This window comes from Aphelocoma coerulescens, chromosome 4 (assembly GCF_041296385.1).
Source record: "Aphelocoma coerulescens isolate FSJ_1873_10779 chromosome 4, UR_Acoe_1.0, whole genome shotgun sequence".
In the NCBI taxonomy this organism is placed as follows: Eukaryota; Metazoa; Chordata; class Aves; order Passeriformes; family Corvidae; genus Aphelocoma; species Aphelocoma coerulescens.
Window position 1 is genome coordinate 2,877,725 of NC_091017.1, and position 17,700 is coordinate 2,895,424.

Genomic DNA, 17,700 nt, shown 5'->3' on the forward strand with positions numbered 1-17,700 from the left:
CATCCTGGATTTGCCAGAATAAGAAATCCACACATGGTCTGGAGCAGGCAACAGCTGGATTTAATGCATTCCCAAAAAAAAAGTTGTTTTGTGTGAAAGTATGAAAAGTAATAGGAAGCATCCCTTATTCCATCAGCTTGCATAGCTACAATCCTGTTTTTTTTAATTCCTTTTGATGCTAGAAGCATAGGACTGCATATACGGTGTGGACAGGAATCACTGCAGCAGCTGGACTAATCTGACATCCTTCCATTTAAACTCATTCCATGTTAACCAGCTGCCATGCAAGATTTACAGATTGGACAGAGATTAGTCAGTCTCCTGTTGTACAACTGTGACACAGGAAAATCCCAAAGTGCAAAATGGGTGGAAAATTTGGGGTCTACATCTTTGAAACTCATCCTGCTCTCCGATCTTTTGGAGCAAGCCCCTTCGTGCTCCTTTATGACATCAACATAGACCTTATAAAGTCAGACAAGAACAGTTTGTTTGGGAGTGAAGGTTGGCAGGAAAGGCGACAGCATTCTGATTCCAATGTTATTACTCATGATAACCACTAGAAACTCTTATCCTAGGAGAAAATTTCTGCTCCCCAGAACTCATTCAGAAAGAAAAACTAAAGCCCAAGAAGCTGTGCCACAAGGGATTAGCGTGTTTCGCTGCCTCAGCCCACACACAGTTTTTTCTCCACCTCATAAAGGATCTCATAGTTCAGACCTCCATTTGATTTCAAAATAAACCATCTTAGTTTCCTTGAGGATCGTGAAGCCCAAATGCCCAAATGAAGTCCTCTCCCTCATCCAAAAGGTAAGCTTACGATGAGCTCTGGACAGCCTTCTCTCTTGGAGTCTCACAGTAAAAGAAAATGATCTTGACTTACTTCTTTCCTTGCCAACATATTTTAAATGCAGAGAGCATTCCGGCAGCAGATGCCTCTAGCCATTTGGAAATATACACAGTTAAGAAAGAGGGAATGCTCTCTCTGCACAGAGTTTTCTTTAGAAAGGTTTCTATCCCAACACGAAAGCTCGTCTGGAAGGAACTGAACTCCTCAGTTGACTGTAGCGCGAACACTGTAGAAATTCCTGCTTTTTAAAGATGTTTTGCAGCCCAGCCATCATCTGGAGGAGAGAGGTCTCTGTGCCAGCGATCCCAGAGCAGCTGACCTTCTGTTACTAAAATGCATGGCATGCAAAGGCTACTGTGCTTCCCAGAAGCACTCCAAATTCTGCTGATGGGAGATGGGAAGCTGCCCTCATGCCCTGCCCCAAAAGCTCTGGATGACACAGATGAAGACCATGTATTCAATGAATGCACGCAGTGCTTGAAAAGCACCTCCTGTTCTCCCTGTACTGCCCAGTGCTGGACAGCCAGGTACTGGCCAGTCCCGAACAGATTTCCTCTGGGGAGAACAAGCTTGTTCTTGCATGAAGGTGAAGCCAAGTAAAAATAAATGAACCAAGGGGAAAAACAACAAGAGGGAAGCGTTTACATTTCGGCTGCTGGCGGCCCTGCGGGGCAGGGATGCTGCTCCGGCGGGAGGGCGTCGGGGCAGCAGCACTCACCTTGAGGTCGCGATGGACCACGCCCATCTGATGGCAGTGCAGCACGGCCTCCAGGATCTGCTGAATGCAATGACTGCATGCAAACACCATGGGCGCCCGTTAGTTCCAGCACCAGGCGACGGGGCGGCGGCCGAGGGCGAGGCTGGGCGTGGCTGCGCTCCCGCCCCGGCCTGCCCTGCCCCACGCCGCCCCGCTCGGGGCACGACGGCCTCAGGCTCGGCCGGGCGGTGCCCGCGCCGCCCTCAGAGACACGCGGCGGAGCGGCTGCCTTGGCTTTGGTTGGAATTTAACACCAATTTATTTTTCCATGACAACTTTTAAAAGAAAGAAATTTTGCCACTAATTCAAGGTCGTATTAAATATTTGGCATTCTCTGTGCTTTCTCCTCCTTCCTTACTCAGAGCCTTCACAGAGGCATTAAAGAATTGTAGAAATGGTTAGAAATCGCAGCGGCCGTGGAGGTAGCCCCCAAGCCCCCTCCAAGCCAGGTGCTCCAGGTCAATAATTAGCTCCCTGCCGCACAATTTAGCCGGCAATTAGCGGCACTTGCCTGAGGGCTCGTCACACCTGAGCGCAGCAGCGTGCGGCCGCTCGTTCTGCTACTGCGCCCCGGGCCTCAGCACAGCAGTGGCGGTCACATCTGCAAGCTGACATACATCACAGCCAGGGGTCACCTCCCTGTGCCCACACAGCCACACGGGACAGCCTCAGCACGGCATCGGCACCTGGCACAGCGTGGGCAAAATCCAGCATCTTCGCACGAGACAGTTTTTTGGGCAACCATTCCCCCTTTTGCCATGATGTATATTAGGCCTGTAGACTTGCAAACTGGAAAGAGGCGTCATGCATTATTGGTTGGACTGGTTGTTCGGAGGGTGAGGAGGATAGGCAAGGGAACATCACAGACATCCCACCCTCTGCCCCTACCCAGTGGAAAGAAAACCCCAAAGTTCTTATATCCAATTGATGGGCACCAGATACTGACCTTCAGGTCTCTGTGAACTATGCCATTTAGATGACAATGATTAACACTTTCTAGAATCTGCTGTATACAATGACTGCAAAGATACAAGGGCAGAATGGAAGGGAGAACATTTTAAAGGCACATAATCACATTAAGTACAAAATAAAATAAAACTTAAAAGCAAAAGGTAAAGAACAAAAACAATTTTACATCTCTTGACAAGTCTTGATTGCACTTTGAACTGGAACAACAGCTTTGTTGAATACAGAGATATTTCCAGCTCCAACACATCCAAAAACCAGAGCAAAATAAAAAACCAAAACCTAACAAAAAAAGACATTTAGCATGGAACATATGACACTTATGAGACAGAATCATCAGACTGTACTTCGATTCAGCAGTATGGAAGCTTTTTGCAGTTTCCAAAAACTGCTATAGGAAAAATAAAGTGGAGGCAGTAAAACAATTACTGGCATGTTTTGGTTTTCTTAATTTTTTGTAGTGAAGTTAACATTTCAACAAGTGCTGAAACAAGAAAATGCTCAGAAATGACATGATATACAGAAAACAAATGAAACAAAAAAAGTCAAAAGCTAAGGAAAAGCAAAACATTTTTCATTTTGAATCAAATGGTTTCTTTAAAACGATTAGTAGAATAAAGCCAAGTCATTCAAAAAGGTGGCATGCATTTTCATTTAAAATAGTGTCCAGCTCTAGTTTAGTTAGGAGTCAACTCAGGAAGTGAAAATCCACGTTTAAAATTTAGACAAATGTTTTAGTTTGGTGCTTCCAGTAACTGAACTAGCACCTATTTTTCCATGCCCAGGTTTGCAAGTTTTGGCCAGTCTATGATGCCAAAAAGTACAACTAAAATATTCATCTTTTAGAGCATCGGAACTTTTTCAGATTTTTTTTTGGCACTACAAGACCTTATAGTTTTTTTTTAAAGACATCTTTGTGGCACAAGTGAGTAACAGTAAGTAATACAGAGTAGTCAAGATGCTGCTCATCCAAAAGGTTTTGACCATGGAACTCAGAAGGAATGGTCATAAATCAGTAACTGGAGCCCAAGCCTGAAAACCCTTTCTTAGGCAAGTAGTTCACAACTCACTGCACTGTTTGAGTACAGACTACTGGCATGAGCAAGGGCTTGCAGGAGCAGACCAGTGTGACAGTCTTGGGAGAGGCATCCACAGAGAACAGGAACTATTTCTAGAGGGATACACACACACACACACACACACACACGATATTTTTTATATATATATATATATGGATATATAGATATGTATATAAAAATACACAAAATACAGAGATGCATCATAACTAGATATTTCACTTATTTGGTCAAATTTTTACTGAACATATAAAATGTGTACATATATTCTATATATATACACACATATATATGCACAGCCCCTTCCAATATGTCATAATTCTAGAACAGGAAAAAATCATCACTGCAATTTTTCCTTATAATTCCCAACTACCTTAAAAACACACAAGGACACCATATACTGGCCTTTGGCATCAATATTAGAAATTTGCTTCAATCACAGCAGGAAAAAATGATCTGAAAATTTTTTTAACATAGCTCCTCTTCTTCCACCCCACCTAAACGCCTAATGCTGTTTTTTTTCCTACAGGGTGTTTTGCTGTGTGTTCTGTATTTAAATGTCTAAAGCAATGATGTTTCTACCATTCCTACAGATGCAGTAAGAGCAAAAACAGTGGAAGCTTCCTAATACTCAGAGTAACTTCTTGTCTGTTCATTACTATCCAACCACTGTTGTTTGGAACACTTAATTCTTTCCAGTCATCTCTCAATTAATTCCAAATGTAAAGGCATAATTTAAAGTTACATGTACTAAATATGTATCATTGAGGGGGTGTGTTTTTAAACACACAAAAACATAAGGATTCTTTAAATTTACTTCAAGAGCAATTTCTGTGAAGAGTGTGATGGTAGAACATACTTTCTTTAAAGTAATTGACCACAATGCTTAAGATTATTAATTTTATGAGAATATTTAAGATTTATTATTATATGAGGACAAACATGAGATAAGTGGTCCTGATACTTTATGCAAGAAAATTATGATAATTGTCAACTTATTCTTCAAGTTTTTCAACAAGCACTTGCAGAAAATTGCCAGAGATTTCATATTTGAGCTCAGACTATGAGATGCACTGTGTAATTGCTTATTGCTGAAACACAACAAAAATTTTCAAATAGGAAAAGGAAATTAGCACTTCTAGACCAAGAACAAAATTCATATTTAATGCAAAATTCTTTTAAGACCAACTTATGCTTCAACCTTTGATCAGCAAATGTAAGAATCCATGGAGGAGATACTTGAACTGTTATGTCCAGTTTGCAAAGGAAAAAATGGGTAAAATTTTAACAAATTGAGATCCATTTTCAGCTTTTTCAGATCTGCAGACACCAAGACTTCCCGTGAGTTCTCCACCACGCAGTTGTGAGCTCAAACTGCCCAACTGTGTCCTTCCAAGTCTAAGAGAACTCCTGGAGAAATCCTGGAGTCTCACAGACTGAGCTAAGGAAACTGATGCCAAACACCAGGATATATTTAAGTAACTATCCTAGAATATCAAAGGCAACATTAGAAAAACAAATTACTTACCTGGCATCTGCTTCGCTATAATATTCTCTTGCAACTATATCTTCAAACAATTCACCTCCAGTGACTCTGTTACAAAAAGCAAGATGGGGAAAAGGAGATTTCAGAAGTGAAAATGCACATCTTAAATTAACTTGACAAGGAGAAGTCAGAGAGGAGTAAGTGAAACATTTGTACAGAAATGCAAGAGGTTTTGCAGCAAGGTGCAGGAACTAAAGTGGAAGGTTTGTCCATCCAAATCATTACATGAATAAAATGGGTATGGCGGAAGTGCAATCAGAAAGAGAAAATAAAAACTAAGGGTGGCAGCGTATTGGGCAAGATGCCAGACATCAGGTATGGATATCAAAAGGAAGGAGTAAAACTACAAGGATAAAGGGAAGTGACCAGCAAGGAAAATTGTGGCTGAAGTTCAGAACAGTTCAGGATAATTTGAAAACTGCAAAGATAAGAAATGCTAAAATACAACAATGCTAAAAAAGGAAAAGGGCCTTTCAGTGTAGATCAAATCACAACAGAGGTGTACCCAGGTGCCAGAGGGGCTGGCTTTTTGTGCTTTGGCCAGAAAGAGCGTTACTGAGTTGGAAGGGAAGTATCAGTAGAAGCGGAGTACCTTCAACAGTTTAACAGCGGATTTTTCCTAGAAAATTTCCATTCATCTTTGTGGAGAAAGTAGGAATATCTTAGTTAAAGTACCACTTAAGTACAAGGGAAGAACTGCACAATCCTAGCGCCAGTAACAGAAGTGGCTGAGCATCATTGCATACCCAGGAGCTCATTGGACCACCAGTGGTTTAATGGTGGAAAGTGATTAAAAAGAAATAAAACTGATTTTATATCCCAAAAATCAAAGTCCAGAATGAGCCCTGAGCAGGATGCTGCCACAATCTTGGATTGCATCTGAAATAGGGTGAGAGCAATGTCCTCAAGTGCAGCAGTAAAATCCCTCCTCATATTGTACCAGTTCTGGTCACTCATGCTCAGAAAAGGGAACTGGAAGAGCAGCATGAACAGAGAAATTGCAACCAGGCTACCCCGTCACTCACTCATCAGATCTCTTCAGAGATGCAAACCCAATTTAGCTTGGCAAAACAAAGGTTAAGAGGGATGAAAATAAATACTGAAGAGAAGCATAAGCCTGACTCTCCCTAGAGGAGAGTTGTAAGGGATAATATTGGTACAAAAATACATGAGCATACAATACCTATGAGTGAATATAAGGTTAAAATCAGGAGAAGAGTTCAAGCAATCTTTGTAAGATGAAGATTAATGAGCTTTTCAATAATATCATAAAATTTGTCTGCCTGTGTCACAAGAGTGGACTCACAGCACAGGAAGACAATTCCTGTAACATTTCTGTTCCATGGTGTAGGCTGACAGACTTGCACAGCTATGTGCAATTCTTCACACATACAGGCGCTTACATAAATAATTCCTAGATGAGAATGAGAGATCAATGTTTGTATTTCATTACTGGTTACAAATGCAGATATTAGCACATTATATTCCCAGTGAATTCCCAAACATAAAAGCTTGAGTGGGCAACAAAATACTTAAAGATTGAGATGCTTAAAAATCGATACTACAGTGAACGTAATTATTGTTGAATACAATTAAGTTTATTAGGATTAAAAAATTAAAGGTGATAATACTTGGAATGCTCAGAACTGTAACATTCACTTGCAAACGGCTGTACTAACAGTTCGTTGAGGATCCTGGTTTTCAGTCACATTAGATGATGACAGAAATGCCCTTCTCAACTAGCAGCACTGCTCCTTTCTTTGAGAAGGCCAGTTCAAGAACTTGATTTTCATGATTTCATTTATAGTTGGGTTACACCATCCTTTTTCTGGGTTTACACTGACTGACTCTCAATGTAGAGACTTTCAGGTAACAGAATGCTATTTTGTACAAAAGTCTGCAGTAAAATCTGGAGGAGGTAAAGTGGTTTGTTGCCTAATTTGTATTCTCTTTCTTTTTGTCTTCTACCTTCCAGAGACTGGCTTTGCTTTGATTGATGCATATTTTGACAGTCTTGCGTAACTCCTTTTTGCATATATATTTGTCTGCCACAGTTCTGGTAAAGAGGAATAATTCTCACTCTGTGATGAAAGAAAAAACAAAGCATCCTTTGATCTTACTCTTTCCTAAAACACTTATTTTTGATCCAAGCCAAAGAAAAGAAAACAGGAAGCTTTAGTCATCAAAGTGCCTTTCAGTGGAAGAGAATACCAAATTGATGTTTGTTCTTCTCCAGCACAGAGGGAAGAAGGGGATATGAAATCTTACTTGCTGACACTAAACATTTGCTTGGTATGCACAACCATTGTTAAATGACGAAAAGATTAAAGCAGGAACAGAGCAGGTGAATTTCACTGACAACCAAACAAGCAGTCAGCAATTCCCATGCTCTGTCACTCTGAAGGATACCTTAGGAATAGCTCTCCCAAGACAGCTAAATGGCCACAATGAAGGAAGGGAGGGCAGCGCAGGGCAGGGCATGAGGAGAGGCCAGAACCCACGTGCACGTTCTGGGCAAACCACGACAGCCGTGCTCATGGCCTTGGCTCACTGAGTGTCCCTGAGCAAGGTGCCCCTGCAGCAATAAAAGTCATGGGCACCACAGTGTAGGACAGCCCACAGGTCCCAGGAAGCCACTCAAAAACGACTTTGGCCCTTCACTACAAAGCTACATGAACAGGTGCCAGGGTACTATCTCCCTGCAGGATGCAAACAGGAATGGCTCTCAATGCTCTTCTGACACAGACATGTACCTGGATCCTGGGACGTTGTATTTCATGGCAGGCCATTCATTATATAAGCTCTAGTAACTTTCAGTAACCTAAAAGCCACTGGTTCTTACAAATTGCTATGGCTGTTTTGTGATTTTTAAGAAGAGCATACTAAAGTGGCAACAAGTAAAGCACATGGGTTTGTTTACACAGAAGAGTTACAAGCAGCACCAAGGCCCTCTGCACCACTTTCAGAAAAACGCTGGTTTATGTTTACAAATACAAGAGAATAATTAAAAGGAACACACAAATTAGCACAGACAGCTAAACCAGCCTCTGCTGATGATCACACTGGTGTGGTTTCTGCCTAGCTTACATTTGTTTCTTCAATTGCCTTCATAATGGAGCTGGGAGGAGGCATCTAACAGCAGCCATAGAATTTTTACATTTATCTGTAGCCTTTCTACTTCTGAAACAGAGGTTCAGGCACTTACCCAAGCCTAACACTGCTTTGCAAATTAGGCTATTTTTTTTGTATTTTCTGTTTATTCTACACAGTATGGTTCCTGCACTTAGAATACTAAAAGCAAGGCCAGGATTCTTAATGTACCAGTTGTTGCATCTCATCAAGCACATTAAAACGGGAGACACTGAAAATAGAGAATCTCATTGACTTGCACAAGAGAGTCTTCAAGTGCTACAGCTGTTTCCATTCAGATACAGCAATTAATACTGACAGAATTGATTGGATTTGAACTCATCTAACATCATTAACACTGAAGACAGTCTCATCCGTGCTTAGCAACTGAAATGGTCCAACAGACGCAAATCCTGACTGCAGCTGCCTTAACCAATAGGGAAGGGGAGCAAAAACTTCATGAAGTCCATTATTAAACTCATGAAGTTCATTGTTCAATACCCATTTTCCACATGGATTTCCAGAGACTCCCACCTTCCCATTTGACACCAGAATTGTTCACCCAAATGCACGTCTGTAACAGAGTACATTAAACACTGTTTCTTTCTCTGGATAAAAGCACAGCTATGCTTGAGGTATACAAGTGAAACAAGAGGCTGCAGACATCTCTATGGCATTTAATCCAAAGAGATTATTAGAAATTCAAAATAGAGAGTAACAATGATTATTCTTTTCTATCCACAGAAAGGGCAGTCTTCCCCTTCACTTTCTTACGTGGGATGCAGTCTGAAAGAAATTTCTGAAGAAACAGTCGTACCAAATCCCACACAGTCTGAAAGAAATCATTAAGAAAATGACATGATGGCATGTGTGGGTGGAGTGACAGTGTTACACCACAGTCAGGCTCCTGCTGAATAAAAACTAAGTAAAGAAAAGCAGGTTCTTGGCCTCCGTGTTCAAGAAGTGCATACGGTACCTTTTATCGTGGCAGCTCTTTTATATACTTGTCAACAGGGCAGTAACCACATGTTTTTAACTGCAATAAAAGGTGAAGTTTCACTAATAAATAATATTAGTGAGCATTAAAGCAATGATTTCTTAATCTGAATGTGAAAAATTAACTGTGAACAGGCATTCTCAGTAATTTGCCAAAAGTTCCTCAAGAATGCAACCTGTTGCTTCTCCAAAGACAACGATCAGTCAGCAAAGTGACTGCCTCTGCCATTTAGACATTTTCTTTTTTGCAAAATAAGTAATTTTTACAAAGCCTTCAAACCACATATTCAAAACATAAAAGCTTTATATAAATGTTTGAGGCTGTTATTTGTCCTGAATGGGACTGTCAGAGAACAGAGGAAGTTCCAGCCAATGCAGAACACTTCCTGTGGAATCTAGTTTTTGGCCAAGGCAGTATCTTTGGGTTAGGCATTAATGTTTTATTGCAGAACATCAGCTTCTATTTGCTCCTTTACTATCGAGATCTAGATACTGTTATCTACAACTTTGAAATTGTTCAAATGTTCTAGTTCACATCACAGTCATAACCCCCTGAGATAAGTCTGGCTTTATATATTAAATTTAAGGCAGACATGGACTAACTGCAATTATAGTAGGCCCCAGTTTCTCACAGTACAGCAGTACAACAACAACAACAAAAAAATAGCCACTGGTTTTTAAAAGGGATATTGTCCCTAGAACTAAGAATTCTGCATGCACTTCTTACAAAAGTTCTGGATTAAGAAGCTTTTTCCAATTCCACATAGAAAGATTTCCTCCGTAGCCCTTAAGGAAAGAAAAAGGCAAAAGAAACCCCAGTGCATGTCAGAGAACAAATATGTGAGTGGTGCCCTGGAGCCATTTCCAAGCCAACAGTCACTGCACTTACCTGGGATAGACACAAATCACATACAAGCTTCTGTGGAGCCCAGTTAGGATTTGAGTCCTGAATCCCGAATGCCTTCACTGCAGACAGACTATTTAATATTTGTGTATTTCTAGTATGAAATCTAGTGTTGAAGAAGTCTTTATAGATTTCTTTTAAAAAAATTAAGTCAGGAAGTAAACCAGAATGTAACCTGAACATGAAAGCACACAATTGCTTGTGGAAGATCCAGGTTCTAACTTAGACATGCTGAATGCAAATACTTTTGTTTGTATGCTTAGAAATGAGCTATTTTACATTTCTGGGGAAATAATGTATTCTCATTCTAAGCAGCAAAACCACGGGGAGCCTAAGAAAGCTCTTCAGGTAGGTGGGTGGGTGTGTTGTCTGTTAAACCATAAACTGCCCTGGAAAACTTTACTGTTTAAAGAGATAATTTTACTTAAGTAACTCAGTTTTGCAATACAATTCCTAACATTCAGGTTTGTCCATATCCAAAACCATAAGCAGTAACTTTTCAAGTGAGTGGAAAAGTTTGCCCATTCCAGGGAAGAATGAGGAAATCAGTTTCTCTTTTTAAGAGCCTAAGACACACAGTTCATGCTGTCACCATCCCTGCTTCCACTAAACAGCCTTATCTGGAAAAACAAGCTCCATACAGGCACAGTCACTACATGAACAACTCGTGGGATCTTAATTCCTGAAACAAAATAGGACATCAGTAGGAAACTTCCTTTCTGTATGCTGGGAACTTCACATTCTGAATGGTGTCAAAATGAAACATTATGGAGCAGTAAAATACCAGCTGGGAATAAAATACTAAAAGAATCTTTCCCTCTCTACACTCAGGCTTACCTTTTTAATGAAGCAGTGGAGATTTTCTGCAGCCAAAGTAGTGTTCCACATGCTTTTTTTAATCTTTCGTTTAGACAACTGGCTTGACGTAAATATTTTTTTCTGAGTCTATCTTTGCTTAGTTTTGGCAGGTATCACGCAACTTTTACTTACATACCTACACTTTATATTAAAATCCACTTCACCAGTGGATTTTTAATAGTTTTTAATATGGAATCCTTACAGTGACACTTACAAATGAGTTCTTGCACATGCAAATGACCAAATGCATTCCTGTCCCTCCAGCTTTCTCCATCTATTTGTCCAGCTCATCGCACCACAACCATGCATTTATCTTGTGAGCTTGCACTTGCATCTCCAAGTTTGAACACCATATCCCCAACATGCTAAACATATGCAAAACAAATACTTACAAGTCAAAGACTAAGTAATGGAATCCTTCTTCTGATATGCTGTCATGGAGCCGCACTATGGAAAGGAGGAAGAAAACATAAACACCAGTCACCTTTTTAACGTCTTTGATGGCGGTTGTTGGTTTGGAGGAGAAGGGGGTGGTTATAATTCTACTGCGGAGCTGGTATTGCATCTCTGTGTGTTCTCAGCTGTGGGGTTTGGGGCTTTTGCTTTAAATTCCTTACCCTCAGATTTTGCCTTTTCCATAACTCTTATTTTCCTAACAAGCATACAATTTTTTTTTTTCATACAACTTTCTTCTCAGCAATATGACATCTTAGAAGTTGTAAACAAAGCAAGATGAGGAAAATCCCCCCACAATTAGTCACAAATTTCAGCAGAGTAACAACCTTCCAGGGCTTGTTAACAACTTCTCACATGTACCATAAAGAGTTGCAAAGACATAAATCTCCTGGCCAGTGTAAAGCATCCTATTTAAGCCCCCATGCCATGTTTACATACCCCTCTGTGTCCAGATCTAAAGTTTTCCCTGAAAATGTGCTAGTCAGCTGCAGAATCTTCCCTCTGAATTTTAAGAATTCGCACCACATCGTGGTACAACTATGAATTAAGTCCTGCGGTTTTCCTTAAATGAAAATAATTATCCTAAATTATTACTTAAAATGAAATTGCAATTTCCAAAGGTAATACAGGAAGCTTTGTCAGTAGTTTGATCCAAATAATTTCACTTATAGACGCAAATGAAAAAATCAGGGTACCCTAAAAGTGATCTGTGTTCAAAGTTGAGCTGATGAAGAAAGTGTAAAAGAAAAGAATTTTCAGATCTCCCCAGATGGTAACTTTACATATTAATCATTTTTAATACATGACAAATAAACATGACTTTTCAACTTAATAATATTTAGCCCAGAGAAACATCTTGTGTTTACACAATACTAAAGAGAAAACCAGCTCTTGGCTGACTCAGTGTGCAGAGCTCGTGATGATTCAGAAGAGCCAAGCAGGTCTAAATCAGAGTTTGTGGTTTTGGCTGGTTCTGTATTCCAGATTAGTCCATGTTTTTATGAAGCGCCAGCCAACACCACCCCCCACCCTCCCAAAAAAACCCCAAACATCTCCAAATCAACTTTCTGTCTGGTTGCATTCTTTGAGCTGAGATTCCAATACCCCCAAACGTCTTGTTTTTAAAGCAAACCAAATGTGAGATGAGACACCACGTACCAGCTTAGAAGAGTATCCTCACACTTCTAGCTGAGGACAGAGACCCCCTAAAACATCTGGCTGTTGGGCACATTCCTTTGTACTGCAGCATCAAAGACTACTCATGAAATAGGAGTTAGTACAGACCCTTGGGTATGTCAGATGAAACACTGCCCTAAACCTGCAGCCGGTCTGCTTTGGATATACATCTACAAAAAAGTTAAAAACTCTTTAAGCCTTAATACACAGCAAATGATACCTTTTGATACAAAGGTCCTGTTCATGAAATAGGCTAGTAAGAACTCAAAGCATGGCTTTCTGTGAGCACTTTCTCAATTCAGAGCAGCATTCTCCTCTGTCATATCCATGTTACCAAGCAGGCCAGGATGGGAAGGGGTTTCTCGTGCTTTGGTGCCCCCTGAAGCAGGAGGTGCCCTTGCTTTGTCACTTCCTTCTCTAGAACAGGACTTGGTTCCAAGTGCCTGCAGAACAACAGATCTGTCCCTTCGGACTAGAAAGAGGATGTTACTTGAGATGATGGGCAATGTTTTGCTCAGCCTGGGGAGCCTAACTCCTTGCTAGCCAAGCTCAAGTCTGACACATCTTCAAGGGTATCTTCTTCAAGGATCACATTCTTTCTTTTCCTTTCCTCCCAAAGGAAAGGAATCACAGAAGCGAGATGGAACAAATCCTTCTCTGAATCAGGATCATATGCCCCTGATTGTTCCTGAAAGGGAAACAGGCTGAGGCAGCCAGGGAAGATGAGAGCTGCCTTTTGGCAAGTGCTTATGTTGGTGTCTTTGGTCAATCCAGGCACATGGTTATGCCTCTGAAGTGAACATGCCAAATAAGCGAGGGCAGAGGAGAAGAATCTCTGGTGCAGACAAGCGTGAGTGCAGAGCAAAGGGTGCACGACGGCACAAAGGCTAATCCAGCATGGCCCAGACATTCTGCCTGCACTCAGCCTGCCATGGGAAAGACAAGGAATGCTGGGATGACAATTTGAGAAGATACTCACTAAGTTTTAGAGGGGACACACTAGAATAAGTATTTGTGCAGTCACTGCAGACAGATACAGTTCTTCACACACAACTACCAGGCAGGAGTCTGGCACGACAAACCAAAAGGCAACAATTACAAAGATTAGTTATCCAATATAAGAACTCCCATCAGAAGCTCACACTGCCATTCCTATTTCTCCAGAGTCACAAAGCATTCAGCAGTAGTAACAGTTGCATTTATCTTTTCTGAAAGGATTTCAGTTAGACCAAATCATTATTAACTGCAGATATTTCATCAGTGCTGTTATCAAACAACACGTGAGAGGGCAGAAAGGAAACTGGGGTAACTCCATTTCCTCCTGCCTGCTGTAGCCCTGTGGTCACTCTCCTCCACTGGGTTCCAGAGAAGGTGCTCAACAACCTCAGACAACAAAGTTGTTGCTCCTAAGGAAACCACTTGGAATGCCTGACAGGAATCCAGGGAGCTCACAGCTCTTCCTTTTGGAGAAATACTGTAAGCCCACAAAACATCAGGAATACCCGTTTTGGCTTCAGCACTCTTTTTCATCTCAAATACTTTCCAATCATCACACTGGAAATATCCTTATAATAATTTTAGGGAGAACTCCTATTAGCTTGATTAGCCTTCATTTAGCCATTAGTGTGGGCCAACTCCAATCTGACTGAAAAGTAAAATGATCTCCTTTATGTGACTTTTTGTGCTGAACTGCACTATTTTGTGCCTACCCCATGGAAAACAGCTTGATATAATGGCCAAATAACTTTCTGAATTTCTGCCTTTAAAGTAAAAAAAAAAAAAAAGAAAATAATAGTATTCCATGTACTTCCACTGAAAATCAAATTTTTCCAGGCAAGAAGTCAAGTCAAACAGTAGACAGAGGGAAATTCTCCATGATAAAGGTATTTAACTACATCTAAACCTATTGCCTAAAATACTTGTGTGAAACTGCTCAAGTGATCATTTAGCTCAATTTGGTATGCAAATTAGTTCATGTTACAAAGACAAATTACTGAAGACTGAACTTCACACCAAAGTTACGGTGCATGGTCAGCACAGCAGCTGCACAGATGTGCACCGAGGTGTCAAACTGTCAGAGTGATGCTCCTTGGGGAAAACTTTTTCCATGCAATGCCATTCATTGTGTTTATTAACAGAGCATGGAAAGGGATTAACAGCCAATGGTAAAGGCATTCATTTTCCCTTTGGTACTAAAGATTAACATCTGTGGACCCCCAAAAGCACTGATCCTGTAACTCTGTGAAGTTTGATGTCTCAAATTAGTGCACCACTAGGAAGTTACAGGGCTCATTCATCCATAGTAGAGGTCTAAAATGGGTTTGAAAGTCACAAAAGCTTATGTAATATTTGCTGACATATGCAAATTACTTCTTCCAAGTTTCTGCTTCCCTGCAATAGGGAAAAAGGTGCTTTCTCTCCATGTTCACTTCTGAAAGTGTATTAGAGTATTCATGCAGACCTTACATAGACCACTCTTATTGAAACAAACAAACAAAAACACCTCAAACCAAAACCCCCATATCCTTTAAAAAATGAACTTAACTACTTAATGAAAGGAACTTCATGGAATGGCTTTATTTAACTTTGCGTGTTCCATGAATTGGTACCTGCCTGCCAGTAGATATGGGATAAATTGCTGCATTTGAAAATAAAAAGGCAAAATAAAAATCGGAAAAAAACCTCCGTCACTGAAAAGCCATAAGCTGGTAAGTTTTTACTCATATTTGATCCACTCAATTTTCTATCCAAACACCTATCTATAAGCACCTTCTGCTGTCCTGTCTCTGACAAAGAAAGGCTTGTGCTCAGCAGAACGGCTTGGCTGAGAAGTGGAAGATCTGCTTAGCACTGTGGCTTAGCACTATCAGGACCCACATCTTCCTGCAAAGTCACCCTTTGCCACCTTTCCTGTTCTACTGCATAAACCAAAGTGACAAGGGACAGAAAACAAAGCTACTGCTCGAACTTTACCAGAAACTCATGTGGACACCAGTGCAGGCGCCATTGTATCAGTGCCAAGAACTGAGACCAAAGTCAGCATTCATCCTACAGCTTTTAACCTAGATCCCAAGGGAAATATGATGGGATCCCATGGTAAACACAATAAAACTGCATGAGGGAGCTGAACTGAGCATGCAAACTTTGTGACCCCCTGCTCAGGAGTGCTGGTGTTGGCACTGATCTGCTCTCTTCAAACAAGAGAGCTGCCCTCACTGCAGCATCATTCTCCGCACCTCAGTGCTCCCTCGTGTCCCTACATCCTCTTTTGAATGTCTCGTATAAAGGGTATAAATAATCTCTGCTGAGCCACCAAAGCCCTCAAATCAGTGGTGCGTAAGAGTCACAGCTATAGCTCCCAGGCAGGGAACTTAGCATGAAAATGGAGCCTGTGCTGTCCTCACTGCTCCTTACACTCACTTTTCCTCTCAAACAACACTATTCTGCTGAGACCATGGAAGCCTGGGGCCCTCTATAATAAAGCTCATCAGGTACAGTAGAGAGAACCTGGCAGATATTAAGAGCTGTTACCTAAGAATCTGAAATATTTAGAGGCTAATCTGGTAAGATTAGTACAGTAGCAATGCTCCAGGGCAGCTGATTTCTGAACATTAAACACAGACTAATGCTTTGCACATCTAAGAAAATAATCCTCCCCCATGCTGTCAAACGAACCAGCAGTAAAATGCAATACTTACAGTCATTAAATGACTTTATGCAAGTCAGCAGTGCTGTGTACACTATTAACAGGTTGCCTGTATTCAGCAACAGTGAATCAAAACAATATAGCTCCCAAATTCATTCAAAAGGTAACTTTTTTATTACAGTGCAAATTCATGTGTTTTTAGGGGCAAAAACTTGAGAAAAAAATCCTATTCATCTGCATCGCAAAAACTGACATGATAAATGATGGGAAAAATAATTAGAGAATTTAGTATTTGGAACTACTGCCTTTTTCCCCAAGGCACTGCAACAGCAAGTGTCGAGTACTATGAACAAAATGCTGTCTATTCCAAAATTATTCATTTGTGAGCAAGACCCTCCCCCATCAAGGCCCTCACACAATAAACATCTGTATTCTGATTAAATGCCAGTCTACTGCATGTGGAGAGGTCACTCTACCGAAGTGTTAACATTGGCAAAAGATGCTTGCTAAAGAGAAATTGAAAAATTACTTGTCAAAGTAGATAAAAGATCACATTTTGCAGCAAGACTGAGTGACTCCAGGTACTGATGTCAAAGTAGAGGGCCTCAAATTACCAGCTCTTTTGTCATGGAGAGACTCTTGCTTCATTCCTGCTGGATGAAGACCAACAGGCTTTAAAAATAAAATATCCCAAATAAAATTAACTAATTAGAAAAAAACCACAAACCCAAGAGGTATTCCAAATATATAATTCTGTGCTGGTAGTCTCCAGGGAGAGCAGTTGTGATGACTGACACTTACCTTTTTATCCCACAGGCTTTAATTGCTTTTCAGCACACCATAACACAGGTGTGTGTGCATTTATGTGTGCACACGTGCCCAGAGCAGCTCTGTGGAATTATATCCTGTATCCATGAAGTCAAAAGGAACAGCTGGAGCTACACACCTTTAATTATTCATGTATGAAAACAGCAAATTTGTATGGAGTTGTTGCAAAAAAGAACAGGGGACTAAAAGGTACACCTGTACCTTCATGTCTTCATCTAAAATACAACCGTGTCATTTACCAGAAATCTTGTGTTTTGGGGTGAGTCAATTCCTCTTTGCAGCTGAAGGCCTGATTTTGTAAGTTTAACAAGATTTTTCACAAAGCAACAAAAAGCCTTACAAATGTCATCAGATTAAGCCTTATGAGGATAGCTGCATGGATCAAAAGCAAGTCTGACACAAATTTTTGCTACGAGCAAACTGATGTCTCAGCTGCCAGTGTTGATGCTTTAAGCACTAACATTTTTTAACTATTTTAGCATTCATCAGAACATATAAGAAGAGGAATAAAGACA

General features: G+C 40.6%; 1 protein-coding gene and 1 long non-coding RNA gene across 33 annotated transcripts in view; both read right to left on the reverse strand.

The window, feature by feature from the left end:
- The window catches only part of CAMK2D (calcium/calmodulin dependent protein kinase II delta), a 123,123-nt gene that overhangs the window by 41,714 nt on the left and 63,709 nt on the right, over positions 1 to 17,700 (reverse strand). For 26 of the 32 annotated variants that reach the window (XR_011150395.1, XM_069012497.1, XM_069012496.1 and 23 more), the window contains 3 exons: positions 11,472 to 11,526; positions 5,175 to 5,240; positions 2,551 to 2,623 (listed from right to left, as the gene is read on the reverse strand). Coding sequence is in view for 31 of the 32 variants with exons in the window: in XM_069012497.1 (XP_068868598.1) it covers positions 2,551 to 2,623; positions 5,175 to 5,240; positions 11,472 to 11,526 (194 nt within the window). In the remaining variant the exon portion in view is untranslated. Of the gene's footprint in view, positions 1 to 1,565; positions 2,519 to 2,550; positions 2,624 to 5,174; positions 5,241 to 11,471; positions 11,527 to 17,700 lie in introns of those variants that run through there. The other 6 variants (XM_069012522.1, XM_069012521.1, XM_069012523.1 and 3 more) reach the window with 6 other exon arrangements.
- Positions 8,956 to 10,279, reverse strand: LOC138109315 (uncharacterized). Its single transcript, XR_011150396.1, has 3 exons — positions 10,207 to 10,279; positions 9,298 to 9,357; positions 8,956 to 9,153 (listed from the first exon to the last, which is right to left on the reverse strand). It is a non-coding gene; the product is annotated as an uncharacterized lncRNA (long non-coding RNA).